Genomic DNA, 24,685 nt, shown 5'->3' with positions numbered 1-24,685 from the left:
GAAAAGGAAACTGGTGGAAGATGATGATGATGATAATAATAATACTGATAATGAAGGTTTTCTGAATTCTAATGAAAATATAGCAACGAAGAAATTAAAAAAAAAGAATTTTATTATAAATAATAATGTAAAAGAAAAAAATATACATGACAACATAGGTTACAGCCATTCTAATAATTCACATGAAACAGATAAAGTAAATGACGAGGATAAAGAGGAAAATTATGAAGTCAAAGATAGTAATAGGAAAAAAAAAAAAAAAAAGAAAGGAATTACTCACAAAGAGATAGATAAAAATAAAAATGAAAATAAAGAAAAATATGAACATTCCAAAAATGATGAAAATTATAAAAATAATCCTGATGATATAAATAATATATATAATGAAAAGGATCAAAATAGTGATGATAAAAACGATGAGGATTCTTTAAATGATAATCCTTATGATGATTATGATGTCAATGAAGATAAAGAAAATAACAGAACTTTTGATGAAACAGAAAATAACGATTTTAAAGGAAAAAGAAGAAAAACAAAAAATTCTAAACTTATGGAAGATATAAATCCAGATGAAGACAAAAAGAAGTTAAAATCAATACAAATATCTTTTTCAAAAAAAGAATACAATATTGAAGCATATCTTATGGAATGTTTAAAGGTATTAATTCCTTTAAACATGAGAGATATTTTTCTAGGTTCAGAAAATATTATATTAGATAATATGAATACAGCATATATAAAAAATATGGAAATTTTTTGGTTTAATAAATTAACAAAAAATAGACAAAAAAGTATTATTGAATGTTATACTTCATTAAATAAACAAAACAAAAAAAAAAAAAAAGGAATTGCAGAAGATAATAATATTACAGTGCTTAATAGTAATAGTGTTAGTAACATGGAAAATAATGTAATCAACTTGGGTTATCTAAATAATGAAAAGGATATGAATGAAGAAAATAATGAAAATGTAGAAAATAATATGTATAATATTATTAATAATAATAATAATATTGTGAATAAAGGGGAAGAAGACAATTCTTTAAATATACCAGTAGAAGACGAAATATTCGATAATAATAAAGAACTTATCGTTGTTGAACATCTGGTAAATGTATGTAATAATCAAATAAAACTTATAAAAGAATATATTTCATATATCAAGAAAAACATATACGATTTAAGTTCAATTAACGAAAATAACAACAGAATTAAAGAAATGAAAATATTAGAACCATTAAAAAGACGAGAATACTTTTTTTATTTATATATAGCAGTATCTCTGAAATATGTTGAGGAGAAAATACCAAATGTATATTGTGTTCCAACTGTTATCAGTCCAGATATCAGAGGTTTTAATTTACATCCTATGTTTACTCATATAAATAAAAAACTAGAAGAAAAAACCAACAAAAAAGAAAATATACGAAATCCATGGGAAAAGCTTAAATTATTAAAAAAAGGAAATAATAAAAAAAATGATGTAACCACTAAAAATGAATTAAATAAAGGAAAACATAAAGAAAATAGTACCATGAATAAAAGTGAGGCAGATGAAAATTTGTTTGAAAATAATATAAATATGAAAGATACACAAGAAGATATGAAAAATATAGATGATACTGAAACAAGTGATAAAAAAGAATTAGATGATTTAGAAAAGAAGAAAAAGGCATTAGAAGAAATGAAAAGAAAGAAAAAAGAAAAAGATCATAAAAAAACATTTAATATTTATTCTTTATTAGAATCTGCAGCACAATTTTATGGTGAAGGACCAAAATATTGTAATCCAAATATTCATGAATTTTATAAATCAAATAATAATCAATTAGTATATATAAAACCACCTACAAATGTAGATGAAAAAAATTTATTAATAAATTTCTTTTTACAATTTCCAAGTTTAAATAAAAAATTAGAATATAACAAAAAACGTATATATGCAGAAAATTATGGACTTATAAAAATTATCAGAAATCCTGAAAATTTACCTATAAATTTTGAATTAAATACACAACCTTGGAAAAATGCAGAGTATGAAGAATTGTGGAATGAACAAAATAAACTTAATAATTATCAAATATGGAATATGTCTAATATAATTAATTATGATAATCTTTTAGAATATAACCAATTCTCAACTACAAAAACGGATTTTCTTAATCATACAGATGCAAGTAGAAGTGTTTTAAGAAAAAATGAATTTGATGATAATGATTATCAAAAGAGTTGTGCTATTAGTGAATTTGAAAAAAGCATGGCTAGAAGTGAATATGAAAGAGGGGAAGATAAGAAGGAATATTCTATAGACAAACATGTTCATATGGATTTCATACATATGGAAGAAAATACGAAAGAACCCAAAATAAATAATCAAGTCGACGCTACAGATGTGCAGAAAGATGTGAAACCACAAGAAAACAATAATATAGATAACGATACATTATTACCAAAAGGGGAACATAAAACTGAAGAAATAAAAATAAATATGGACCATATAAAGGATGAACAAAATGATAAACCTGATCAGAATAATATATCAAATAATGCATCATATGGTGATGTCAAAAAAACCGAAATGAAAGAGAAAAAAAAAAACGAAATTCTAACAAAGAAATTGAAAAAAAGTATAACCCATGATGACGTGAAACAGATGAAATTAACTTCCTTTTTAAGTAAAGAAAAAATAAATAAAAATACGAATGTAATGAAAAAGGAAGAACAAAGTGCTAATCATGTTGATAATATGAAGAATGCATACAATATAAATTCTGAAAATAATATGAATGATAATAATTTAGAGGAACATATTGTAAAAGATAAAATAAAGGATGAATCAAAATTGAAAGATAATGAGCATAATATGGATTATATAATAAAAATAAAAAGAAATAAAAAAAAAGTATTAGATGATGAACAAATGAATAATTTTACAAATGATAATACTAATAAAGAAGCAGATATTATGGAATCAAATTCATTCGCTCATAATAAGGTAAATTCTGAACGTAGCAATACATTTTATAATAATAATATAAAAGAGGAAACAAAAAAAAATTCTCATTTAAGGGAGAGCGGCAACAAGGAAGGTGAATGGGATAGCGAAAATCTGGAAGAAGAGAAGGAAAAAAAAAAAAACAAGGAGAAGAAAAGGTAAAAATGTATATATATATATATATATATATATATTGTATATTTTTATATATTTTTTATATATATTTTTTTTTTTTTCTAGAATTATGGATGATAAGATGGGCTATGTCTTTGAATTGGAAGCAGAGGAAAGTGAAGATGAAAATCTGGAAGATCCAGAAGAAAGAAAAAAAATTGAACAGTTTAAAAAAGAACAGTATGAAGAAAATGAATATGATGATGACCAATCTAATAGCGAAGAGTAAGTTATTTTGTTATAATAATAAGTATGATATATATACATATATGTATATGTTGATATATATATTTTTTTGGATTTTGTGTTAACCACCATTTTATTCCTCCCATATAAATAAAAATAATATATATATGTGCATACACAAATATACATTTGATTTATTTTATTTTTTTTTTATTTCATTTTCTGGTTACGCCTTTTTAGCCTTAAAGAATTTATTAACAATGAAGAATATAACAGCGATAATGATATTGTTAAATTAAAACACGCAGAAGAAATGGAAAAACTAGAAGAAGATTTATTTTATAAAAAATTTACATATCAAGGAAAGCAATTTAATGATGAATTAACGAACAAAGAAAAACTTGAACTTGAAAGAGAAAAACAACTTTTAAGAAAAAAAAAATTATTATTAAATTGCAGTATAGGTAATGTAAAATATAGTGACTTTGAATCAGATACTAGTACAGATAGTGACGGATCTAAAGGAGATTTTAAAAATCCTTTGTATGAACCATATAATGAATCGGAACATGCAGATATGTTAAAAAAAAATAATAATTCATATGAATACTTATATAATGATAACGTTTTTCAAAAAGGAGAATGCCTCAACGAAATCGTCGACGAAAAAAAAAAAAAAAAAAGTAACTTGCATTATAATATATATATATATGAAAATATATATGTTTATCTGTGTTATATATTATGTAGAATATTTATTGTATATAAATTAATGAATATACATACATTGAGTACATAAATGTGTACAATATATATATATATATATATATTTTTTTTTATATTTATATTTATTTATTTGAATCTTTTAGTACTGGAAAAAATGGACAAAGTTATTTACACAAAAGAAGTAAAAACAAATGAGGGGAAAAAAATCGTCATTAAGAAAAAAAGAAAAATCCGCTTTCATCAAAATTTATCAGATGTTACTGTAACAGAAGAAGAAAAGATAGATGAATATGAAAAGACAAAGAAAAAACAAAAAAAACAAAATGCAAATTTAATAGAACATAACAAGGTCGAAATTAATAAGAATAATATTATGAATCATAATAATAAAGCATCTATAAAATGGAATAACAATATTAAAGATATTAGTGAATTAGACACGCCAACAAATTCAGAAGTTTTTAAAGGATTTAGGAAAGTACAAGAGAAATAATAAAATGTAAATATAAAAATATATATATGCATTTGTATATTTTTTTTCTTTTCTTTTTTTCTTTTTTTTTTTTTTTTTGATGTTATAATTTTATATTTTTTTTTACTAAATCCATATGATGTATAGATGACTATTTGTATAAATCCAATTATAAACATATAATATATATTTTTATTTTATTTTAATATTCATAAATACACAATATATATATATATAATAAATATTCTACCTGATAATATATTCCTCTTTTTTTTTTCTTTTTTTTTTTAAAACTTAAATATAAAATAATGATATATTTACACATAATCCTTTAAATATGTAGTTTATATATTTTTCTTTGTGTGTATATAAATAATGTACATATATATATTTTTTTAAATTTCATTATATATTCATTTTTATATTTTTTATTTTTTTTTCCTTTTTCCGTTGAAAATTATGAAAACAAAAATTATATATATATATATATATATATATATCTGTGTGATTTTTATTTTTTTTATTTTATTTTTAAAGTAATTTTTTTTTTTTTTTTTTTTTTTTTTAAAACGTGTACATTTAATAAAAATGATGATCACATAAAATATGTAACAATAAATCATAAAATAATATATATTTATGAATATTATTTTAATTTTTTTTTTTTTTTTTTCCTGTTTCTTTTGTAATAAAAGTTAATATATATATATATGTATATATAATGTTTAGAAAATAATTTTAATGTAATTATATACATATATATATATATATTATACATATTTTATTATATATAATTTTATAAAATGAATAATAAATTAAGTTTTCCTTATGAAACATATGAAATAAAAAAGGTTTCTTTTGAATTACCAAAAGATTATCATCCAAATGTAAAATATGGATTTTTTAGAAATGCCTTATTTGGAAAGCATACCTTTTATTATGTAATATAATATATAAAATGTATAATATGGTATACACATATATGTGTTCTATATATTTTTTTATTTAAACTATGCTACATATATATATATATATATATATATATATATAACTATATTTTTTTTTTTTCATTAGATTAAGAGTATTTTAAAAGTGTCAACCAAAGTGTGTGCTGGCTTTTTACTTTTTTATTATCCTTTGGACAAATTACATTGCAATATTCGTCGATTCGTAAGTTTTAAAAAGAAAAAATAAAATATTATAACATATATATATATATATATATATATATATATATATATATATATATATCTTTATTCTTTTAATATATTTTATTTGTGTAGAAAAATAATCTTAAGAAATGAAGGACAGGAATTTTTGATATAAAAATATTCAATTTGGGGAATAACAATGAAGAAAAATAAATTAAGACAACGATAAGATAGATAAATAAAAATGGAATAATAAAATATAATATATATATATATATATATATATATATATATATATATATGTATATTCATTTAAATATAATAAAATATGAGGTTAAAATTTTTATTTCTTTAAAAGACCATTTAAAAATTCTTGAATTATAAATGGGCAAATTTTTTCTTTTCTTTTCTTTTTTTTTTGTATCAAAGAATATACATAACAATATCAATAGTATGTTGTTTTTGTATTTTAATTAATGTTAAAAACATTCATCTTATATATATATATATATATATATTTGTAATGCTCTTTTATTTTATTGTATAAGGGACATTATATATAAAACTGTTTATTGATTTTTACAAAATTATATGAACAAAATAAAAAATATATAATATTAACTTTTTGTATTACACAAGGAATATAAATCCTTTATATATCATATATATTATAAATTATAGATTTATATCATCGAGAAATTATATGAAAAAAAAAAAAAAGAGAAACATATATATTCTCTATTAAATTATTATTATTTTATTTCACATCATCGTTATAAAAAAAAAATAATATAATATATGGCTTATCATAGTTGTTAAAAAAGGTGACGTTTTTGCGTCCATATTTTATAGGGCATAAAAACAAAAATACATATATAATAAAATATATATGTATATAAATATGCATACATTAAATATATATATATATATATATATTATGTGCATAAAAATAAAAAGCTTCACAATTATTATAAATACACCATTTTCTTCTTATTTCTTTTTATTTTTTTTTATAAATTGTGACAAAATAAAATGTAAAAATATTAAAAAAAAAAAAAAAAAATACTTATATATTATAAATACCTTTTTAATAAAATGTATTACTTAAAATACAAGTATGTAAATTTTACTTTTTAATTTTCTTCTTTTTTTTTTTTTTTTTTTTTTTTTAATTTAATGAAGAAAAAACATTAAAAGAAAGAAAAAAAAAAAACTTAAAATGCTAAAATACCATAAATTTTGTAAATATAATAAAAAAAATGAAGATTTATTTATTAACATAATTAATAATAAGCAGAATTCCTTATTTGGTAAGTTAAACAAGAGGGGGGAAAAATATATTCACACGTGTACGGCTCTAAAAAGAAAAGATAGACTAAGGTGTGAGAGAAAATTAAAATTAAGAGAAAAGTTTAAAATTATTGTTTATACGTCATTATATTTTTTTACATGTGATTATTTATATCATGAATTTATTTTAAAAAAGAATAAGAATGAAAAAAATGAAGAAAAAAAAAATGAACAAAATATTGACCCTGTTGGTTTAAATAATAAAATTAAAAAGAAAGGATATGATAATAATATTAATAATATTAATAATAATATTAATAATAATAATAATATATATAAACCAAATGATTCTCTAAAAAACGATCAGTCGTATTTTTTTCTTTATAGTAATCCTTTTGTAAATTTTTTTATAGATAGTATCAAAAAATTAAACATATTTGTTAATTCAAACACGATACACAACGAAAATGAAGATAAACAAGGTGACAAGAATTTGAAGAAGGTTGATAAAAAAAATGATGAGAAGGAAAACAATTCTTATGAAATAAAAATTACTAGAGGAAGTAGAAATAAAAATATATATGAAAATTCAATTATAGATAAGGAAAAATTATTATATAAAGGTAATTATCATAATAATAATAATAATAATGATAATAATGAGACTTATAAAAAACATAACAATAATAATAATATGAGTAATGTAATTTCAAATCATATATATAACAAAAATTATTTTTTTAATAAATGCAACTTATTCCTACTTTGTAATGGATTAATATTTATTACATGGAGAATAAGTGAAGTGCTAACAAATAAGAGATTATTTCATTTTATGTGTAGGAATTTTATATGCTCTTATAATAATATAAAAAATAAATATATACATACACTTATTACATCTAGTGTTAGTCATATAACTTTTCCACATTTTTTATTTAATATGTGGGCTTTCTATACTATTACAAATACATTATTATCCCCAGAAATAGGAGAAAGCAAAAAGAAATTTTATTTTTTTAATTATAAATCTAATGTATTACAACAAAAAATGAATGATCAAGATATTATTAATATATGTGTATTATCTTCTATATGTTCAACTATACCATATATTCTATTAAATAAAAAGAATCAAATACTTGGAGCATCTGGTTCTATCATGGGATTAGTTTATATATTATCAACACTCAAACCAAATGAAGTGTTTATTTCTATATTTCCATTGCCTTATTTAAAATTAACAGCATTACAATTATGCCATTTAAGTATATTAACAAATATATTCTTTCTTTTTTTTAGAAAAAAAAAAATAAATCATTTCAATATTGCATGGTCAGCACATATCTTTGGTCTTTTAGGTGGAGCATTATATAATATATATCAAAGAAAAATAAAAAATAATAATAACTATTATCCATTTATTCAACTCTCTATAAAAAATGGATATTTAGATTATGTTAATTCATATTTAGATCTTCTAGATATGTTAAAATGTTTTCACCTACAAACAAAAATGTTCTTCTCTCTAGATATAAAAACAATGCAATCACTTAATAGAAAAATACAGTCTATTAAATCACACACTGCACAACGAAGAATGCATTTCCAAATTAAAAAAATGAAAAACTTGGAGTTCTTATCTAAAAAAAACCAATTACAATAAGGATAATAATGTATACAAAAAAAAAAAAAAAAAAAAAAAAAAAAAAAATTAATATATATGCATATATATATATATATATATATATATATTTCTGTATGCATTAATATAACCAAGCGTCAGAATTTACAATATGACAACTATATTATAGGAAAAGAAAAAAAAAAAAAAATGGAAAAAGGAACTTTTTTGGATGTTATATAAAATGTTAATTTTTATTATATAAATATACCACAATGAGAAGGAATAATAATAAAGGAAAAAAGAAAGCAAAAATAATAAATAAAACAAGTAGAATTCATTTTATTATATATATATAATATATATGTATATTTTATATATACATTTATATATATATATATATTTTTTTTTTTTGTGTTTAATATTGAAAATAAAAATATTAAATAAAACATAATGTCACATATGGCTAATTATTACAGTTTATTATGTATTTATTTATATTGTTTTATTATTTTATTTATTATTTTATTTTATTTTTTTGTTTCTTATTGTTGCATGTTTGTTTTTTATAAAAAAAAAAAAAACACTTAGTAAGAAATATATCACATATTGGATTTTTAAGAATATGAATATAACTTAAGATCTCATATAAGAATAAAGTAGGATAAATTATTAAAAATAATAAAAAAATATATATTTATCATTTTAAAATTTCAGTTTTTTTTTTAAAACCAATGTTTTTTTCAATATTCATAGAAACAAAAGTAATAATTATTATATAATATAAAATATTATGATAGAAAAATATATATTTTTCATAATAATAACATTTTATTATTATTTCTATAAAAAAATGAAGTAAAATATAAAGTTTTCATATCATGCCCCCCACCCAAAAAAAAAAAAAAAAAAAAAAAATATAATATTTAATAAATAATATAAACAAAATACAAATAATAATAAAATATAGAGTGTCATATTTTATATTATATTTTATATATATTTACAAATATAAAAGTAATCAAAAGTTTAATATATACATAATATATATATATATATATATATATATATATAATAATTAGTTATTTATTTATTTATTTTTTTTTTCTTATATATAGATGTTAAGTACCTTTCTTCTTGCATGTATATATAATATCATACACGACGGCTAAAAAAAAAAAAAAAAAAATGATATACTTAAAAATATTATATATATATATATAAATAATATATATTTTTTATATAAACTTAATTATATGGCCATAAAAGTATATTGAATATATATTAATAATTACATATAATAAAATAGTATATAATTTTAATGAAAATTTTTTGTAATAATAAAAATAATATAATAAAGCATTTTTTAATCTATACATTTATATATAATAATAATATATATATTATAATATATATTATTTTTTTTTTTTTTTATTTATTATTTTTGTATTTTATAAGATATAAATATTTAAAAATTTATATATATTATAGTTAATTGTTTATATAAATTAATTATACAATATATAAATATATATTATACGTAATTATATATATGTAAAATATCTATAACATATATAAAAATTATATAGAAAGAATTTATTTTTTTATTTATATATTATATATATATATATATATATATTCATTATTTTTTAATTTATTATTTCATATATTTTAATTTTTTATATAATTAATTCAATATGAAGAAGTATATATTTTACTTTCTCTTTTATATAATAAGTTTTTTTTTTGTTAACGATGTTATATGTACCAAAGAAGTAGCATCAACAAATGATGATCCTTTAACACCACTCAACAGATTTGACAAATATTATTTACGTATGTTTAAAAAAGTACCAAGATTACAACAAAATGGATCAAACATTATAAATGTAAGGAAATAAAAGTATAAACCATGTTCATTATTTTAACGACATATGTAATATATATATATATATATATATATAATATGTTTTTTTATTTTTTTTTTTCCTTTAGGGTGTTAATATGAAAAATACAGTTATCGTATTGTACTTTTTTGCAAAATGGTAAGCAAAAGAAAAAGAAAATTAAAAATTTATAATTTTTAACTATTCTTTTTATCAATTTTTTTTTTTTCTTTTTTTGTGTGTAGGTGTCAAGCTTGTACAATGCAAAGCACAGAAATGGTAATAAGAGAAAAATAAAATATATAAATATTATATATATATATATATATATATATATATATTATATTTATATATTATGTACATATTATATTTTTCTTTTTATATATTTTTTTAGGATAAATTACAAAGATATTATGGAAAGCGCATTTACTTATTAAAGGTTGATCTAGACAAAAATGAAGCACTTGCAAGAAAATTTTCTGTAAAATCATTACCCACAATTATTCTTTTAAAAAATAAAACTATGCTAGCAAGAAAAGATCACTTTGTCTCAAGCAATGATTTGATAGCATTGATTAAAAAACATTTATAAGATAAAGAAGATATATATATATATATATATATATATATATATATATATATATATATATATATATGTAAATATAAATAATTAATTCTATTAATATATACAAAAGGAAGGATAACACAAACTGATATATATATATGTATATATATGTATGTATTTATTTTATCGAATAATTATGAACAAATGTCTTTTCCAGGATAATTCTTATTTTCAGCTTGTAATTTCATAACTTTAAATAATAGCTTACTCTTTTTTTCATTTTCCTTTTTTTCACGCTTTACTTTATTAATTATTTCATTTTTATCATTCTCACCTAATTCGCTATGGCAAATACAACAGGTCTATATATTCAAAAAAAGGAATATAATTAAAAATATTTATATTATTTATTCATATAATTATATATATATATATATATATATATATATATATTTGAATTTTTTTTAATTTTTTTGATTTTTTTAATTTTTTTAATTTTTTAATTTTTATATTTTTTCTTAAGCTTTAAAAATTATATGATTTTAATAACTTTATATCATTTCATTTCTATTTTTTTTTTAATACGTATATAATATATATATATATATATTTATATATTCTTTTGTTTTTTTTTTTTTTTTTTCTTCTTTTTTTTAAGTTTAATAATACTTTTCTACATTCCCTGCGTATGACAGTTTCATAAAGACACATTAAATGAAAAACATGATCTTCAACAAAAAAAAAAAATATATATATATTTATAATAAATACATAAATAATTTTAAAATAATAATAATAGTTTAAATATATATATATATATATATATATATATATTTATTACCACATGTTAATTTATAAAACGTGGGGGGAAAATTTCCGTGAAGCGAATCACTGTTAGGCATTAAACACTATATAAAAATCAGAATATATCTTATTATAATATATAATATATAATATAACATAATATATATAAATCTTTACCAGTTGACATTCGTCAGAATTATTTATGTCCTTTAACTTAGTTGTTGTATTACAACCTGATATTTTTTTTTTCTTAATTGCCTTATATGTACAATCATAATTATTTTCATTTTGTTGAAAATTTTCTAATGCCTTTTTTCTCTATAAATAATAAATATACATATATATAATACAAATTTAATAAATATACCTTTTTATATATTCATTTAATATAAAAAAAGGAATGCATATATGAATATATTTTTATATATTTATTTATTTATTTATTTATTTATTTTTTATTTACACTTTCGATAAAATTTTTATCATTTCCCTCATTATATTTTTGTACACTTTTAATATTTTTCTCTTCATTAATTTCGATCTCCTCTACAATTGTACGTTTTTTAAAAAGTAGAAAAATATATGTATGTATATATTTATTTATATGTTCATAGCTTCTCTCATAATATTTTATATTCATAAAATAGACATAAAAATTTTCTTTTTCTTTTACTTTTCCCTCCTGAAATATCTCTTAATAATATCTTTAAAAAGAAGAAAAAAAAAAAAAAATTCAAACACCCTTTTATATTTTTTTTTAATAAAACAATTGTTCTTTACATAATTATTTATTATTTATTATTTAATACATTATCAATCATTTTATTTTGTAATTTCTTATCATCTAAAGACATTCTGTAGGAACTCAGTACAGAATCTGAAAAGTTTTTTTCCTTAATTATTTCCTCATTAATTTTATCAGGGTTAGAAAATAAATTCAGTTCTTTGTTTTTTTTGAGTGCTCTAAAATCAGGTACGTTTATTAACTTAAAAAAAAAATTTCATGGATTTTTTCTTTGCCATATGGTATAATATATAATGTTCAAAAAGGTACTATTGTATATATATATATATATATATATATATATATATATATGTATATATTCATTTATATAATTATCTTTTAGTTTTTATTTTTTTATGTTTCATACTGTCCTTTTTCTGGAGGATGTTTTTTTTTTATATCCTTTTGATCTAAACAATAAAAACCAAAAGATTAAAATAATATAATATGATGTTGTCTTTAAATTATTATATATATATATATATTTATTTATTTATTTATTTATTTTTACTCATATTCATTATTATCATGAAAGAAATCCAAAGATGGTTCATTGGTACCTACCCATTTTATATATTTATAAGTATAAATTTTAATATACATGTATATATATTGACAAACACAATTTATTATTATTATTTTCATATATCTTCAAAAACATATTTTGATATATTGAAATATTAATGTGTTACTAGAAATGTATTCTTTAATATTTACAGTAGTAATCCCTTGTACCTCCAAAATTGCACATAACATTCTAATTATCTTATCTTTATATTCAATAACTTCATATGCAGCTTTTTTGAACTTTTCTAATTTCATATCAGAATGATTAACGTATTTCCTTAACAGTTCAGTTAAAAAAAAAAAAAAAAAAAAAATTAAAAGAAAAAAAATTTAATTTATGTATTTGTTCGAATTAATATTACAAAATAAAAGATCCTCAACTTACTTTTTAACGTTTTCACTATGTTCCATTTTTTTTTTTTAGTATACACATTTATATATATATATATATATATATATATATATATATATATTTATTTAAATATATATGAAAATTATCTGATGCATTATGTTATGTTATTTTATTTTATATTAAGGACATTATAACTAGTTCTATATTAAAATATTAAGTAATAGAAATTTCAGTTTTTTATTTCTATAAATATATATACTATATTATTTTTATAACTTATTTATATTATTAAAAGTATAAACAAAAAAAAAAAAAAAAAAAAAAATACAAAATAATATATATATATATATATATATACATATATATCTATTCTATATATAACAAAAACGTTGTAATATTTATTCTATTTTATTTGCCTATATTCTTCTTTTTTTTCAATGCTAGAATATTTTGTAAAATATTGTGAGAATGGACACCAAAACAAAATATTCAATTTTAAAAGGTTAAAAAAAAAAAAAAAAAAAATTATATTTTGTCTTTTCACAAAATAGATATATATAAATATAATTATAAATATGTGGAAAATAAGTATTTTAAATTTTCATCATTTAAAGGAAAAATTAAAATGAAAAAATACATATATCATTATATATAAATATTTAATTATAAAAAAAAAAAAATTATATTAACGTGTAAGTACCAAAATGATAGATAACAAAACAATATTCTTTAAAAATATTCATAATAAAAATAAAAAAAATTTAAGTAGTACGCACATTTATTCTACATGTGTAGATATTTAAAAAGGTTAATAAGAAATTAAATAATTAACCTAATATATATTATTATTATTATTTTTTTTGTTTGTTGCATTTGGTTTTGTAGTTTTATTTTCATTTAAAATTTTGCAATATATATAAATATATATATATATATATATATATATATACATATATATAAAAGTAAAATAAATTAATATATAAAATAATTGTAATAATAGTTGAAGATCATAAAAGTGCAATTAAGTTTTAATTACAAATTAAATTAAAATTAATTAATATTATTTAAATGTATTAATTCATAAACTTATAAGGTTTAAAATATATAATAATATTATATAAATTTGTATACAAATAGGTATAAAATATAATATATATAAAAACATAAAATGATTTACTATATATATATATATATATTGGACATAAAAAATAGATATACATATATATAACATATATGTAGGTGTGTGAATTAATATAAAACATCTTCATAATATGAAAAAAAAAAAAAATAAAAAAATAAGTGAACATATATATTTTTATAATTCATAAGGCATTGTTGTTCAATATATTGTCTAATGTATAAAAAAAAACTGTATATCTTGATTTTTATAAAAATCATATATATATATATATATATATATATATGTGTTTGTGTAATTGTTTTATTTTTTCCAAGGATCTGTAACTTCTATATAATTGGAAGATGTTATATTATCCTTGGTATTTTCTTGTATATTTATAACATCCTTATCTTCAACACTATTGATATCAAAATCGTTAGTATTTATATCTGATATATTATTTAGGTCACTGTTTTTTTGTAATATATCATTTTTTTTTATATGATCATCATTTTTTTCATCGATATCATTATTATTCCATACAAAATTGTGTTCTGAATGATTCCATGGAATTTTATTATTTATAGTATGTTGATCATTAAAATATTTATTTTCTTCTTCTTGTTTTTCTTTATGGTGATTACTATATGTAACATGATCCTCAGCGTTATTATATTCAGAAAATAAATTCATAGTATCATTTGAATTATGAACACCAGATGTAATATCAGTAAATGCAGATTTATTAGGTGACATACTATTTGATGTTGTTGTATCCTCGACAATGTCATTATTATGGAGAATAATATTTTTATCATTGGAGATATTATTATTTTCTATGATATTAGTATCATTATTTACATTATGTTCATTGATAAAATCAAAAGGATCACTAGAATTATTTATAAATTCATCAACATTTTGATGATTTATGTTTGTTAAGATATTTTTATTAATTAAAATATTATCTTCATTTTCTATATTTTCTATATTTTCATTTACATGTTTGTGTTCATCCATGTTATAATTATTTTGGTTGTTAAATATATCTACACTTAATTCCATATCACCTTTTATATCATCATTTTTTTTATCATCATTTGTTATACCTAGTTCATGAGACATTAATTCCTCGATATAATTTATCCATTCCATGACTGAATTAAATTTTTTATTATCATAATTAATTTCATGTTTTCCTTTATTGCACCAAGCATGAAATACTTTTTTTAAATTATCTTTTTTAAAATTATAAATAATTTCATCTTTTTCAATAGTACCTTTTTTTATGCCACTACTACATTTATCTAAAGAAAAATCATTGCTATATTTGCAATTATCATTACTACTACTTTCAGTGTAATCACTTTTATTTTCTAATTCATCTAGTGATTCAAATATAGATCCTAACATATCCAACTCTGAAAAAATATCATTTCTATATGGTGAAGAAATTAAATAATTTGAATTTACCTTTTCGATATTTTCCTCATTATAATTAGTCTCAAAAACCGGTGAGGAAGGACTTCTAATTGGTGTATTTGTTGGTGATTTCATTGGGCTATTATTATATAATTGTTGATTAGGTGATAAAACTAATTCATTTACATCTGTCAAATGTAAAGATGATGCATGTAAAGAGCTCGTTGGTGGTGACTGAGAAAACGTCAAATTTTCTGAAGAATTCATAAGTCTAATATCACATGCTTCTTCAAAATCAGGATCATTCAATTGATTAGGTAAATTTTTTGGTGAACCCCCACAACTACTACTACTATTACTACTACCACTATTACTGCTACTAGCACCACTACAACTACTACTACTACTACTAGTACTACTGCTACTACTAGTTATATTGTTGGATCTAGGAGAATGTGATGAAAATACATTTGGATGACTCATTTCAGGTAATAAAGGTAATTTCAATGGATGACTTATAATAGGTGATGTATTATTATGTGTTAGATTTTGATTTATATTTGGAATATTAATATGTTCTTCTTTAATTTTTATTTCTATTTTTTCTGATTTTATTTTTATATTTTCATCATTACGTAATTTTATTTTATTCTTTTCTTCATCAATCATATCCTCTTCTTTATTATGATTCCTATTTGTATCTATACATTCATTTATGTTTTCATTAATGCACTCTTTCATATTTTCTTTTTTTTCTAGAAATTCAATTTCTTTTATAAGACGATAATAATTTTCGTGTTCATTCATATTATTCATATCATTCATGTTATTCTCATCATTCATATGAATTGTATTATCCTCATCATTATGATTTATATTTTCATTATCATTTTGATTTCTATCATTTTGTTCTATTCTAACATCTTCGTCATCATCCTCTTTATTATCTTTATCATCTTTATCATCTTCATCTGTTTTAACAACATTATTATCACCTTTTTTTTTACCTTCATCATTATCATTATTATCGTTCTTTCGGTTGTTATCCCCATTATCATTATTACTATTATTATTGTTATTATTATTGTTGTTGTTATTATTGTTATTATTGTTATTATTATTATTATTGTTATTGTTGTTATTATTATTATTATTATTATTACTATTATTATCATTATTATTATTATTATTATCATTATTATGATTATCATTATTATTACCATTATTATTATGATTATCATTATTATTATTATTATTACTATTATTGTCTGCATTATTATTTTTAACATTAATATCCCCTTGTTTATCACCCGAATAATCTGAATAGTTGTCACTTCTTTTTTCGTTTTGATCATTTAGATATATACACTCCTTATTCAAAATACGTTCATTAAATAAGTGTCTATAAGAATCATTTATAATATTACTATTATTACTATTATTATTATTTATATGTGTGAATGGGTTCTTATAAAACCTTTTATAGTTTATTTTATTACTCATAACAATTTCATTACTATCTCTTCTGTTAATTTCTTTACGCTTATTAGGCAATTTTATATTACAATATATATCTTCATTTTTTTGATGTATTTCATTTTTTCTATTATATATAATTGATGTTTTGTCTGATTTATATTTAGAGTAAGTATTATTCGTACTATCAAAGGTAGGAATAGAAATATTATAATAATTATTGTTCATATTTATTGCTTGGACCTTATCATATTTTTTATAATATGTGTTCATATTATATATGTAATAATTTAATAACCTTTTAGATAATATTGAAAAATAGGAGTGAGAAATTTTTCTAACATATGATTTAATAAAATGACCATAATTTTTATGAGGGCTATCTTTATTATTTATTATATAATTATTGTTATTTAAATTTAGAGATAAGGTATTAAAAATATCATAAAGTGTTTTTTTTTCACATATTCTTCTATATATACTTATACTTTTTAATTTCTTTTTTAATTTTTCATTAGAATAATTCTTGTTTTTATTATTTCTTTTTGTAATTATATATTTACTTATACAAAATATTTTATCCAAAAAAAGTTGGACAAAAATTTTAAGAAATTTCTTAAACTTATACATATTCTTAAAATATATTAAAAAAGAATTTTGACTGTTAACATATTCATTATGTAAATAATTATAGTAGAATGATATAACATAATTACTGATATAATATTTGTATTTATATATATTATTATATGTTATACTTTTAAAATATTGGTAATATATTATATTTCTACTGATAATTAAGTTTTTTAATTTTTTGATTACTTTTTTTATTTGATTATATATATAATAAATTGTTCTATCAAAATTAAAATATTTATAAATATTCTTTTTATTATATTCATTGTTGCATCTATTAATTTTAATTAATGGATATAAAATATTATTATTATTATTATTATTACTATAATTATTATTTTTATATTTGATAGATGATAAATATTTCATCATATCAAATAGTACAGTTCTACTTATAGATTCTTCATAATTTATGGTATCATCATATTTCATATATAAAATCTTATTATTTTTTAATAATATATTATAAATTTTATTATCCATATAATTATTATTAGAACTATTATTTCTATTCGTACTATAATTTTTATGATTATTTAATATTATCATTTTCGTTTTTTTTCGCTTTCGTTTTTTTTTTCTTCTCATAATAATATTTATTCTCTTTTTTTTTCTCTTAATTTTGGATATCTTTAAATTTCTTATATTATTCACAATATGTAACACATTCATATAATAATTCTGCTTATTCAATTTTTCATATGGCTTTATTTTCTTGTGTCTCCTAATACATTTATTATAACACAAAAATTTATTATCTCTTTTATTTTTTATTAAACTTGAATCATTATATTCTTTGGTATTAAATATATTTCCATCTTCATAACTATTTGATAAATATTCGTTTTTTAGCATATAAATATTTTGTGTGTTATTAATTATATATTCAATATTATTATTATATATTATATATCTGTCCATATTATTATTATTATTCATACTATGTTCATTATAAATATTAACCATGACAAAAATCAATTTTGATATATACACATTATAAATATAACTGTTTATATTATAATCATTATTTCTAATCATATCATTCATAATTTTTAAATTGTTGTAAAGACACTCATAATTTTTTATATTCATAAATTCATAAGGTACAGCTATCATTTTATACTTACAAATATATACATAATACCTACTACGTAGGATGAAAATTTAATACATATAAATGAATATATATATATGTGCTCTTGTGTTACTTATTATTGTTATGATATAAATATTAATATGTTTCATCAAAATTATATATATATATATATATATATATATATAATATGTGACATTTACATAAAAAAAAAAAATTTATAAAAAAATACATATATATGTATAATATAACATTATATTCTTAATTTGTTCATATTATATATATTTTATGTCTTGTTATATATTTTTTAATAATTTGTAATAATGAACACGCCTTTGTATCCTGAAGACCTTTCAAGTGTAAATTAAATTTATTTCTTATATAGTCCTATATATATATATATATTTTATTACTGTATTATATCCCTTTATATTTCTGATATGTAATACACATATTAATCAATTTGATGTTATAATAACGTTAAATATGTATAATATTCAAAAAAAAAAAAAAAAAAATAATAAAAATAATAAAAAATATGACATAATATATTATAATATATATATATACAATATGTTATATCTTTTATATATTACCTTTTTTTTTTTTTTTTTTTTTTTTTTTTTTCTTTCTTTTTATTTATATAGAGTAATTTACTTAATATATATGATATATATTTTATTTATAAATATATGGGAATACAAGGATAATTCCATAAAACTATAAATATTATAAATAAATAAATAAATATATATATATATATATATATATAATATGTATGTCATTTATATCAAGATATAAATATTCAGAACTTCGTTTTCATTTTTCATACACTTAATTTTAATAAAAAAAAATATAACGAAATAGACAAATTTATTATATAACAAGTGCAAATATATATAATAAAACAAAAAGAAAAGTATGCTACATATAAATGTGTCAAGTATTTACTAATTTTTTAAAAATGTATTGTTTTTAATTACAAAAAAAAAAAAAATTGAAAAAATATATTTTATTGTAAAAAAATAAATATATCTATATATATTTCTACTATTATATAGGTTTATTGTTTATTTTAGATTTTTTATTATGTCATTTATTTTATTTATAGATATATAAAAAAAAAAAAAAAAAAAAAAAAAAAATTTATACAGCTTTATATACATATATATTTATTTTAAACCTTACATATCTTAAATTATGTTATAGATATAACATGTAATATTATAAATAAACATAAAAATAATATGTATTTATATGGATTCAAAGGTAAAAAAAAAAAAAAGAAAAAATAAGGAAAAAATAAATAAAAAAAAATATATATAAATGTATAAATATTTTATATCATATTATATATATATGATTAATATATATAAATATAATATACTATTTTAACATTACTTTAGAAATTAAAATTTTTCATTATATTATCAATTTCTTCATATTCTACTTTTCACTTGTTATTATACTAAAAATTACAAAGAAAAAAAAAAAAAAAAAAAAAAAAAAAAAACATATAAATACAAAATATATCACATATATTTTTATAAAAAAAAGTTAAAGAAAAATGTATATGTTTATAAATTTATATAAATAATGGTATTTAAAAAAAAAGAAAAAAAATTTTACTTATTACATGTTTAATTTGAAAATTATACATATATATTAGGTACATTAATATAAATATATATAAAATGTATATATATTTTTTCTAGGGGTTTCTACAAAAAATATATAATATGTATATTTATATATATATATTATATTTTTAATAATAATATAATATATATATATATTCCTCATATACATTATATATACAATATTATATATATATTATATATATAACCTTTTTTCATTTTTATTTTATTATATTTTGTTTTATTTAATTTAATTTATTTTATTTTATTTTTTTTTTTTTTCCTCAATTTTTAAAATCTAAGCGGGGAATAAAGGATATTTATGAATATTTAAAAAAAAAGTAAAATAAATGTATATATATATATATATATATATACATATATATATATATGTATATAATTTAAACACCATTATTAATTTTCATTTAATTTAATAAATATTTTTTAATAAATCTCCTTCATAATTTTATTACTAAAGAATGTCTATATAAAGTATTATATTATAATATATTTTATATATTCTTAAATAAAATATATAATATTAAATCCTTTGCAAATGAATATATAAATAAAATATTAAATATAAATATTTATGAGTCCCTTTATCTTAAATATATTACATATGTAATGAAAACGTTTTAACATATGAGAATTATGTTCTACCTTTATGTAATTTATTTTTATTTCTTAAGAATTAATCTTTATTATATAAAATGGTGTTGACAAAAAGAAGGAGGTCATTTATTTATATATATTCCTCCTATAATTAGAAAGTAACGTTCTCTTAATATTTTCAATATATATTTTTATTATCATAGAAAGAAAAACAAAAAGAAAAAAAAAGAACAAAGGAATAATAAAAAAAGTAATTTTTGTTTATCTTTTAAAATAATAATTTTATAAATTGAATATTAAAAATTTATATATATATATTGTATAAGCTTATAACATATATGTTTAAGATTATTCTTATTAAGGTTCCTTTTTTAATTGTTTCCAACACCATATGTATGTTTTCCATTCTATGAATACACATATCATATAGTATATAAAAAACATCAATACTTACGACATTTATTAATATATATATATATATATATATATTGAAACTAATAATGTCAGAAATTTTAACGTTCTATATCTTATACATATAATATTTAATTTTTTTGTTTTTTAATATAATTATGTTGTACACACATATTTATATTTCTTATTATATTTAAACAAATAAATATATATATATATATATATATATATATTATTACTAAATAAATATTGTTGAATATTGGTAATTCTATTAAGGATATTCAAATATATATAAGATCACGATAAATTTATTAATGCATTAAAAAAAAATAAATATTCAAATATATAAAAACAATATGTTAATTTATTTTTGTTCCATAATTTGAAAAATGCATATGAATTATTAATAAAATATTTGGATAGTTTAAGACGTATTTATGTATATACAAGTAGGTTTAAACAAAAATAAAAAAATATACAAATCAGTTTGCATATATAATGTCTATTTTTTCTTTAATATATGTATTTTAATAATATGATATTATTCACATAACAAATTTAAAATTTCTTTTTTTTTTTTTTTTTTTTTTTTTTTTTTTTAGTTACATGATCATTCAGAAAAAAAAAAAAAATTCTCAACTAGCTATTTATATAACTATATATATATATATTTTTTTTTTTTGAACTAGCTATTTGATGAAAAAATGAGATATAATAAAGCCATTCTTACATATAATCCATTTTCTGCTTGTGTGAAATAAACACTTTTTGGATTACTATCTACTTCCACTTTTATTTCATTAACTCTTGGAAGAGGGTGAAGTATCTATAAATATATGTATATATATATATATATATAAATTTTACATGTATTAAATATTATATCTTCATATATAAAATAAATATGAAATTTTACGTAAATATAAATTTTAATTTTTTTTTTTTAAATAATATTACCTTTGTATCGTCTCTTGTGTTTTCTAAAATTTTATTACTCAGAATGAATGCGTTTTTATATTGATTATATTCATCTACATCATTAAATCTTTCTTTTTGTATTCTAGTCATATAAATTATATGAACGTCTTTTATGCCTTCCTCTAAATTATCAAAATATTTGATAGAATCATCGCTATAAAAATTGTTTTTTTTTAAGTTATAGGTAACTGTATTTACTATATCTTTAGGAATATTCAACGATTTACATGAAACAAAATTAAAACTGACGTTGTATCTGCTAAGTAGTTTGCTAAGTGAATGTACAGTTCTTCCATTTTTCAAGTCTCCAACGAAGGCTATATTAAGTTTTTTATTTATATTTCTATCTAGAATAAATGGGAAGTAATTATGAATTGTATAAAAATCTAAGAGAGACTGAGTTGGATGTTCCCCTGTTCCATTACCGGCATTAATAATTGGCTTGCTTGAAGAAGAAACAGCAAGATCGACATTTTTCTAAAAAGTAAAATGAACAAATAAATAAATAATTACAATAACATACATATATATATATATATGTACATATATTTATTTATTTAGTAATAATAAACTTTCAGTTTATATATTAATTAGATTTATTCTCTTACCTTTGATGGATCTCTGTATATAATTCCGTCCACGTATGTTGACAATATCTTAAAGGCATCTTCAACAGTTTCTCCCTTATAAAAAGAAGTAGAATTCATATCAGTGATATTTAAAACCTTGGAACCTAATTTTAAAATTGCAGCATCAAAAGAACATCTTGTTCTTGTACTTGGTTCAAGGAACACACTACAGAAAACTTTATTTTCTAAATATTTGCTATCTTCATTATTTTTTAATATTTTTTCAAATTGTTTAGATGTAAATAAGATAGCCAATAATTCCTCATCATCTACATCATCAATATTAATTACATTTTTGTTTTTCATTTTCACAATGATTTTATCCAGATCAATTTTATACTTGCTATTTATATAAAACATATTATCTAATATTAATTTTTTTTTTCTGGTTCCTATAATCATAAAAACAAATACCCCCACAATCAATATGGTGATCACAACAATTGCAGTACAAAATATTTCTATCATTTTTTTATAAAAATGGATTTATAAAGTATATAAATTTTTATTGGGAAGACGAATAATGAGATATAATACGATGAAACAAAAGACAAAAAAAAAATAATAATAAAATAAATAATATATATATGTATATATTATTTCACTTCCTTAATACATTAAGGAGTAGACAAGAACATCTTCATATAGTTACACGTCACAAAGAGAATGCTAATATAAATATATATATATATATATATATTTACAGGTTTATGTACAATTTAACAAGTATAGGTATATGTATATGTATATATATGTTCTGAAATGTAAATGTTATTTATGTATTAATAATCTTATGGATAAATAAAATATCAAAAAAATGTCACTCATATATTAATAATATACACAAAAACAAAAATAACAATATATGGAAATTTAAATATTGTAAATGAAATGGAATGAAAAATAATAATATAACTTACATGTTGTTCAAATAAATAAGAAACAAATTAATTTTATAAAATTCAAAAGGTAAATTTATAACAGATCATTTATTTAACAATAAATTATGAACATGTGACAATCATAAAAAAAAAAAAAAAATTATAGGTAAATATATTTCAAATTATATTTATTATAATGATGTTCATTTTT

The 24,685-nt window shown here is 17.9% G+C and overlaps 7 protein-coding genes across 7 annotated transcripts in view; 4 read left to right on the top strand and 3 right to left on the bottom strand.

Annotated features, from left to right (window-relative positions):
* Nucleotides 1-4,574, top strand: part of PADL01_1344500 (conserved Plasmodium protein, unknown function) — a gene marked incomplete at both ends in the record, with an annotated part of 4,912 nt that extends 338 nt beyond the window's left edge. Inside the window, 4 exons of the mRNA XM_028684000.1 lie at nucleotides 1-3,153; nucleotides 3,236-3,394; nucleotides 3,596-4,038; nucleotides 4,225-4,574. The exon at nucleotides 1-3,153 is cut by the window's left edge and continues 338 nt beyond it. Coding sequence (XP_028540123.1) covers nucleotides 1-3,153; nucleotides 3,236-3,394; nucleotides 3,596-4,038; nucleotides 4,225-4,574 — 4,105 coding nt within the window. The remainder of the gene's footprint in view (nucleotides 3,154-3,235; nucleotides 3,395-3,595; nucleotides 4,039-4,224) is intronic.
* Nucleotides 4,575-5,356: 782 nt separating this feature from the next.
* PADL01_1344400 (conserved Plasmodium protein, unknown function) lies at nucleotides 5,357-5,857 on the top strand (the record flags this gene model as incomplete). Its single annotated transcript, XM_028683999.1, has 3 exons — nucleotides 5,357-5,494; nucleotides 5,628-5,723; nucleotides 5,837-5,857. The coding sequence occupies 3 exons, from the start codon at nucleotides 5,357-5,359 to the stop codon at nucleotides 5,855-5,857; spliced, it is 255 nt and encodes an 84-aa protein (XP_028540122.1).
* A 1,066-nt stretch (nucleotides 5,858-6,923) lies between these two features.
* PADL01_1344300 (rhomboid protease ROM6, putative) lies at nucleotides 6,924-8,660 on the top strand (the record flags this gene model as incomplete). Its single annotated transcript, XM_028683998.1, has 1 exon — nucleotides 6,924-8,660. The coding sequence occupies one exon, from the start codon at nucleotides 6,924-6,926 to the stop codon at nucleotides 8,658-8,660; it is 1,737 nt and encodes a 578-aa protein (XP_028540121.1).
* Nucleotides 8,661-10,315: 1,655 nt separating this feature from the next.
* Nucleotides 10,316-11,096, top strand: PADL01_1344200 (thioredoxin 2; the record flags this gene model as incomplete). The annotated part of the gene is made up of 4 exons (XM_028683997.1): nucleotides 10,316-10,507; nucleotides 10,614-10,663; nucleotides 10,750-10,783; nucleotides 10,899-11,096. The coding sequence occupies 4 exons, from the start codon at nucleotides 10,316-10,318 to the stop codon at nucleotides 11,094-11,096; spliced, it is 474 nt and encodes a 157-aa protein (XP_028540120.1).
* Nucleotides 11,097-11,263: 167 nt separating this feature from the next.
* Nucleotides 11,264-13,635, bottom strand: PADL01_1344100 (conserved Plasmodium protein, unknown function; the record flags this gene model as incomplete). Its single annotated transcript, XM_028683996.1, has 11 exons — nucleotides 11,264-11,431; nucleotides 11,739-11,797; nucleotides 11,911-11,977; nucleotides 12,051-12,191; nucleotides 12,337-12,419; nucleotides 12,547-12,577; nucleotides 12,683-12,859; nucleotides 13,025-13,067; nucleotides 13,169-13,217; nucleotides 13,350-13,501; nucleotides 13,610-13,635. 11 exons carry the CDS (start codon nucleotides 13,633-13,635, stop codon nucleotides 11,264-11,266), a joined length of 996 nt encoding a protein of 331 aa, XP_028540119.1.
* Nucleotides 13,636-15,017: 1,382 nt separating this feature from the next.
* On the bottom strand, nucleotides 15,018-19,346 carry PADL01_1344000 (conserved Plasmodium protein, unknown function; the record flags this gene model as incomplete). Its single annotated transcript, XM_028683995.1, has 1 exon — nucleotides 15,018-19,346. The coding sequence occupies one exon, from the start codon at nucleotides 19,344-19,346 to the stop codon at nucleotides 15,018-15,020; it is 4,329 nt and encodes a 1,442-aa protein (XP_028540118.1).
* Nucleotides 19,347-22,671: 3,325 nt separating this feature from the next.
* Nucleotides 22,672-24,061, bottom strand: PADL01_1343900 (aspartate carbamoyltransferase; the record flags this gene model as incomplete). The annotated part of the gene is made up of 3 exons (XM_028683994.1): nucleotides 22,672-22,812; nucleotides 22,944-23,441; nucleotides 23,573-24,061. 3 exons carry the CDS (start codon nucleotides 24,059-24,061, stop codon nucleotides 22,672-22,674), a joined length of 1,128 nt encoding a protein of 375 aa, XP_028540117.1.
* Nucleotides 24,062-24,685: the final 624 nt, after the last annotated feature.

The sequence above is a fragment of the Plasmodium sp. gorilla clade G2 genome (genome assembly GCF_900097015.1).
Source record: "Plasmodium sp. gorilla clade G2 genome assembly, chromosome: 13".
In the NCBI taxonomy this organism is placed as follows: domain Eukaryota; phylum Apicomplexa; class Aconoidasida; order Haemosporida; family Plasmodiidae; genus Plasmodium; species Plasmodium adleri (nom. inval.).
This window is presented reverse-complemented; position numbering and strand designations above follow the sequence as displayed.